A 6,487-nucleotide genomic window follows, 5' to 3' on the forward strand; every position below is an offset into this window, starting at 1 on the left:
TACAAAAACAGACTATCGAAACCACAGTGACCACGGACTTTTATTTTGAAAAGATGAAGCCCGAACAGATCATGTGCATTTGTTTGTACTGGATGGGAAGTGTTGCTCAGATGTGATTTGTTTTAGCTGCTGTTTAATAGATTGTAGTCGTTAGTCTGTAGTTGGAGAGGTTAGGGCGGTTTGGCAACAGCTGATCTGTGACTGGAGAGTGCATGGTAGGAAGTGGCGTAGATTCCGGAAGTGATCCGGAAATGGAACCGCCATAAAACACCAGAAGAAGAAGAAGTCTGTAGTTGAAAGGCCATGCGCTCGGTCAGTTATGTGCAGCGCGTGAGTTTAGACTACACAGGAACAATCTTTCCTCACGCCATCTGTCTTGGAGATGCAGATAACGACTCGGTTAGTTCCAAGTGTTTGCATCTGTGACAGATGTTAGTTTAAATGACTCGGTTTATCATCATAACTGCAGCCATGTCATATGACTAGTATTTTTAGGGCTTTCATATTCACTATTATTTGATATTGGTAAAGCAGATGTGGTTGTTTTTTCTGCAGTTGAATGAGCTGGTGGTGGGAGACACTAGTGGGAAGCTGTACATCTATAAAAATTATGACTGTAAGCCCTGGATCACGAGGACATATATTTGATTATGAAAATGAATGATGCTGTGTTTATTCCTAGTTAACGTGTTGGAGTGGGAGATGTTTGCAACAAAGGAAGGGTAAGACTGTCGTTCTCTCTCTTCTTCCCTCTACAAGGGAAGGGCTGGTGGTACCATGGTATAATGATGGTTTTAGCCGATAAAACCATTGTATTGATTAGTGAACACTGCATTCATGTAGGTATTTACATAGTATCAGTTAAGTTTCAGATATTATTAATACATTTATTCAATCATTTATTGGTAAGGGAGTGAGACCAGTAGATATTATTAATACTGTTATATATCTTATCTCTATATCTATGTCTTATATAAATATATTAATCGATTGATTATTTATATTACTATTTAACATATATTAATATATAATAAATTAATTTAAATAATTGATAAGTGTAATTTGTAATTAATGATCAACATATAATATATATATATATTATTTATTTATTTTTGGTCATTACCTTCCAGATTTGTTTTTCATAACTACATTTAAAAAACCATTGTCATGCCATGGTTCTTTTTTTTTTTTTTAAATAAGTGTTATTTTGTTAGTGTTAAATCTTTCATACTTCATACTCACATTTGTAACATGGCTTTGTTTCTGCACTGGCAGAACTTTGTTGTGGCGGTTGGTGCGGAGGGCTGGTTTCACCTGTTTGATATCAGCGCTGCTGCAGCCAAATCAGACTCCTCAAGTCAGCAGGACGGTTCGATCGGGAACGAGCAGAAGCCCAGTTACACCCAGCACATCCCCGCTAATACCAAAGTGATGCTCATCAGTGATATCGGTGAGGAGTTTGCTATTAATATATAATCAATTAATTTAAATAATTGATAAGTGTAATTTGTAATTAATGATCACCATATAATATATATATATTATTTATTTATTTTTGGTCATTACCTTCCAGATTTGTTTTTCATAACTACATTTAAAAAACCATTGTCATGCCATGGTTCTTTTTTTTTTTTTTAAATAAGTGTTATTTTGTTAGTGTTAAATCTTTCATACTTCATACTCACATTTGTAACATGGCTTTGTTTCTGCACTGGCAGAACTTTGTTGTGGCGGTTGGTGCGGAGGGCTGGTTTCACCTGTTTGATATCAGCGCTGCTGCAGCCAAATCAGACTCCTCAAGTCAGCAGGACGGTTCGATCGGGAACGAGCAGAAGCCCAGTTACACCCAGCACATCCCCGCCAATACCAAAGTGATGCGCTCACTTGTACACTGGAAGCAGTTCCGGGGGAATGACGTATGAGGTCGGCTTTGCACATGCGCCGCTCATAAATAAGTGACGCACGTGGAAACACAGCGGAGAGATCAAAACAAAACAACGGTCACTAATTAGAAGTGCAGGTGAGAGAATCACAATGAGGGTTAAAGTACGGTGGCCGAGAGAGCTCAACGCGCTGCAACTTAAGAAAACACATGCAAATTGAAAAAACACCAGCAAATTAAGAAGCAGTGCTAAATAATTCAGAGCAGAACTGGCTTTTGGAATAACTCCGCTTGTGTATGTCCTTCCAGAGACGTTGTCCTTCATCTTACCACCGGACGCATCCATAACAAGAATGTGTCCACTCATTTGATAGGCAGCATTTGCAGAGGCACTGTACTGTGTTACTCGCAGCACGCATATCTTTATAAACTTTGCAGCTGGCAGAATAAAGTATGCAGATTAAATAATAAGATTCAGTCACTAGTAGTTCAGATTTTTACTTGCTCTCCCAACATTTTCACATCATAAATAACGATTCACAATGTATTGGTACCATGTTCGTTATTGAACGTTATTGAGATTTGTTTAAGTTTAATTTTATTAGTCATTATTTGATGTATAATTATGCATGCTAACCCCCCCCCCCTCATCTAAAGCATAATTTTATATTGAAAAATCCTTTTTCTTTAGCAAATCTCAAAATGAATATCCATTTTCATCCTGTACGTTATAATGTTGTGATGTCTAAATTCAAACAACTGACTAGCTTTTTTATGTTATTTTTAATTTACTTAGACAAAATAGTAAATAATTTCTAATTTAATTAATGGCTGCATTTGTTGCTTATTGGCAATAACATGAAAATAATAATCAAATTATTAAAAAATAAATTATATATATATATATATATTATTTATGTGCTTATTTATTTGAATAAAATACAATTATTTTAATTATTTTCTTATGTGTGTATAATATATTTATTTTATTAATATTTAATTATATTAAAGAAGTTTATAATTATATAAAATGTTTAGAATTATATAACTAACTAAACAAATTATATAAACTAAATAATATAATCATTTAATTTATTTTAATAAAATCTAAAAATGAAATATGAAATTGTGTATGTAATGTATTTATATTAAGATGTATTTTAGATGTATTTTATTTTAATATCGGTCCATCGCTAATCACAAATCATTTTCACAGTTTCAACAAACTTAATGAAGGATGTTGTTTTCGTTCTCTGTAGGTTCTAAGGATGATTCGTCTAAAGGTGGCTTGTTTGCTCTTTGCACACTAGACGGTGAGTCCAGATATTAGTCCACCACCACATGTCAGAGGTTATCTGATGTAGGGAGAAGAACATGAGCCCAGTGTGACAGACTAAAGCACACGCTGTGTTTTTTGGTCACTGGGCTCTGGGTGTCTTCATACTCTGGGTGTGTATGAAGATTGGCTTTTTACTCTAAAAGTGTAGGCTTGTTCTTCACGGCCACTCAGTTACACAGCACAAATTTAACCTTAGTGCTGTTTTGTTTGAACAGGAGTGGATTGATGTTATTGATTGGTTAGCTGTTGTTGTTTTTCATTAGCTGTTGTGGTTGTTTTTCGTTGAATGGTGGTGTTCCATTTTTCTTTAGCAAATCTCAAAATGAATATCCATTTTCATCCTGTACGTTATAATGTTGTGATGTCTAAATTCAAACAACTGACTAGCTTTTTTATGTTATTTTTAATTTACTTAGACAAAATAGTAAATAATTTCTAATTTAATTAATGGCTGCATTTGTTGCTTATTGGCAATAACATGAAAATAATAATCAAATTATTAAAAAATAAATTATATATATATATATATATTATTTATGTGCTTATTTATTTGAATAAAATACAATTATTTTAATTATTTTCTTATGTGTGTATAATATATTTATTTTATTAATATTTAATTATATTAAAGAAGTTTATAATTATATAAAATGTTTAGAATTATATAACTAACTAAACAAATTATATAAACTAAATAATATAATCATTTAATTTATTTTAATAAAATCTAAAAATGAAATATGAAATTGTGTATGTAATGTATTTATATTAAGATGTATTTTAGATGTATTTTATTTTAATATCGGTCCATCGCTAATCACAAATCATTTTCACAGTTTCAACAAACTTAATGAAGGATGTTGTTTTCGTTCTCTGTAGGTTCTAAGGATGATTCGTCTAAAGGTGGCTTGTTTGCTCTTTGCACACTAGACGGTGAGTCCAGATATTAGTCCACCACCACATGTCAGAGGTTATCTGATGTAGGGAGAAGAACATGAGCCCAGTGTGACAGACTAAAGCACACGCTGTGTTTTTTGGTCACTGGGCTCTGGGTGTCTTCATACTCTGGGTGTGTATGAAGATTGGCTTTTTACTCTAAAAGTGTAGGCTTGTTCTTCACGGCCACTCAGTTACACAGCACAAATTTAACCTTAGTGCTGTTTTGTTTGAACAGGAGTGGATTGATGTTATTGATTGGTTAGCTGTTGTTGTTTTTCATTAGCTGTTGTGGTTGTTTTTCGTTGAATGGTGGTGTTCCAGGAACGCTGAAGCTCATGGACAGCTCTGAGAAGCTCTTGTGGTCTGTGCAAGTGGACCACCAGCTTTTTGCCCTCCAGAAGCTGGATGTCACTGTAAGTGTGATGATGGCGCCAAAAACTATCCAAGTCGATGTTAAATGACACTTAAAAATATGTTTATTGCATTGCATACAAAATATCAAACCAAGTTTCATCTGCAAAGAAATGATGCTAGAGCTTTTCTATGTACATGTTTCATAAATGTTTAGCTACCAGAAAAATACAAAAACCTGCACTACCTGATGTGTATTATAGTTTGTTGTGTTTTTGTGTATTTATTCAGTGTGATGGGAGAGAGGAAGTGGTGGCCTGTGCCTGGGACGGCCAAACTTACATAATCGATCATGCACGTATGGTGGTCCGCTTCCAGTTTGATGAAAATGTGAACGCATTCTGTGCCGGTGAGCTTGTCTTATAGTCTTTATCAGTCTTTTTATCCGTCAGCATTTTAGGACCATATTCACCTTTAAACCAAAAAATATAATTTGATGATAATTGAGCACCAGATCAGCACAGAATGATTTCTAAAGGATCATGTGACACTGAAAACTGAAGAAATGGCTGCTGGAAATTCAGCTTTGCCATCACGAGAATAAATTACATTTTAAAATATATTCAAATATTAAAAACATTTATTCATTTTATAATTAAATTGTAATACTATTTTAAAATACTACTGTTTTTACTGTATTTTCAACTTAAAAAATATATATATATTCAAAATAGTATTCTATTTTTAACAATCATAAAAATTGTTTTACATTAATCTTTTCTAAAAAAAACTAAGGGTATTACTTATGTGAATGTGAGCACTAAATATGCTTAAATGTAATGAATATGTTTCTTTAAAAACTGCATAATACAAGTAATGCACTAAGGGTATTACTCATGTGAATGTGAGCACTAAATATGCTTAAATGTAATGAATATGTTTCTTTAAAAACTGCATAATACAAGTAATGCTTAAAACTACGAACAAGAAGACTACTTTTCTCTTAATTTTAATATATGTTAGTACAAGACATCTGCAGGTTGGAAAATATCACTTAGCATTTCTGTACTTCTCTCTTTCACTTCTGCTTGTACCTTCCTGTTCTTTTTATCACCTTTTTTCCCCTCTCTTTTTCTAATTTTGTGCTGCACATCGGTGATGTATTGAAATTGTTGCATTAAGAGGATTAAATTGATAGATGTGTTGCTCACAGAAACATCATGACTTGCATTCATGTTGACATTGAAGGGCACTGACTCATGTACAACAAAGCCTCACGCAGTACGGATAGTGTTTTATCAGCTCATACACCTGTGTCTTCATTTTCATCTTGTGAAAATGCAGAAAGCAAATGTGGAGGCAGCGTGCGCTCATTAAAATGCAGCCCCAGTCTCTGTGAGTCTGCTGTATGATGGGAATGTCCAGGAGAGGTGCTGCGCTTTCAAGCAAGGCCTCTCCGGAGAAAAACATATTCTAATGCTAAACAGATCAGACGCCGTGCGAAACGTTACGTGGCCTTGTCCGTACAACCCCGGTGAATTCCTGATTGGTCATTTCCATTTGAAAGTGTAAACAAAAATGCAGAGGTGTCGTTTGATTGAATAAGCATTCATTCAGGCTTATCAGCTTGAAAAGTGTTGATCGATAGTTTTTATATTAGCTAGTGTAGTAAACAGAGCTTTTGCATAAATTTCCATTTTTGATACTATCGTTTGTGTCCAATTCAAACATTAAGCAACAGGTGGTAACTCAAGTAGCTATCAATGTAAACTACTCAACCACGTTCATTTTTTATGTTATATTGACATGTCTCGGTCATTTCTAAACCATAAGACTGATTTCTGGTAAGGAACAGTAACCTTTACATTTATTTACTTTACATTTATATGTAGGCAGTAAAGAACAAGAATACATTTTCATTAAACATTTATTATTTTATTTTGAATATAAAATATTTAAAAAAAAGAAAAAAAAAA

The 6,487-nt window shown here is 33.6% G+C and overlaps 1 protein-coding gene and 1 long non-coding RNA gene across 2 annotated transcripts in view; both read left to right on the forward strand.

Moving 5' to 3' along the window:
• The first annotated feature begins 293 nt into the window (after positions 1-293).
• On the forward strand, positions 294-1,447 carry LOC107664886 (uncharacterized). Its single transcript, XR_001631500.1, has 3 exons — positions 294-399; positions 683-722; positions 1,276-1,447. It is a non-coding gene; the product is annotated as an uncharacterized LOC107664886 (long non-coding RNA).
• Positions 1,448-1,694: 247 nt separating this feature from the next.
• LOC107664837 (integrin-alpha FG-GAP repeat-containing protein 2-like) overlaps positions 1,695-6,487 on the forward strand; it is a 7,581-nt gene continuing 2,788 nt past the window's right edge. The window contains exons 1-5 of the mRNA XM_016455519.1: positions 1,695-1,871; positions 2,145-2,271; positions 3,142-3,195; positions 4,482-4,573; positions 4,803-4,920. Coding sequence (XP_016311005.1) covers positions 1,695-1,871; positions 2,145-2,271; positions 3,142-3,195; positions 4,482-4,573; positions 4,803-4,920 — 568 coding nt within the window. The remainder of the gene's footprint in view (positions 1,872-2,144; positions 2,272-3,141; positions 3,196-4,481; positions 4,574-4,802; positions 4,921-6,487) is intronic.

The sequence above is a fragment of the Sinocyclocheilus anshuiensis genome, unplaced genomic scaffold (assembly GCF_001515605.1).
Source record: "Sinocyclocheilus anshuiensis isolate Anshui unplaced genomic scaffold, SAMN03320099.WGS_v1.1 scaffold299, whole genome shotgun sequence".
Lineage (NCBI taxonomy): Eukaryota > Metazoa > Chordata > Actinopteri > Cypriniformes > Cyprinidae > Sinocyclocheilus > Sinocyclocheilus anshuiensis.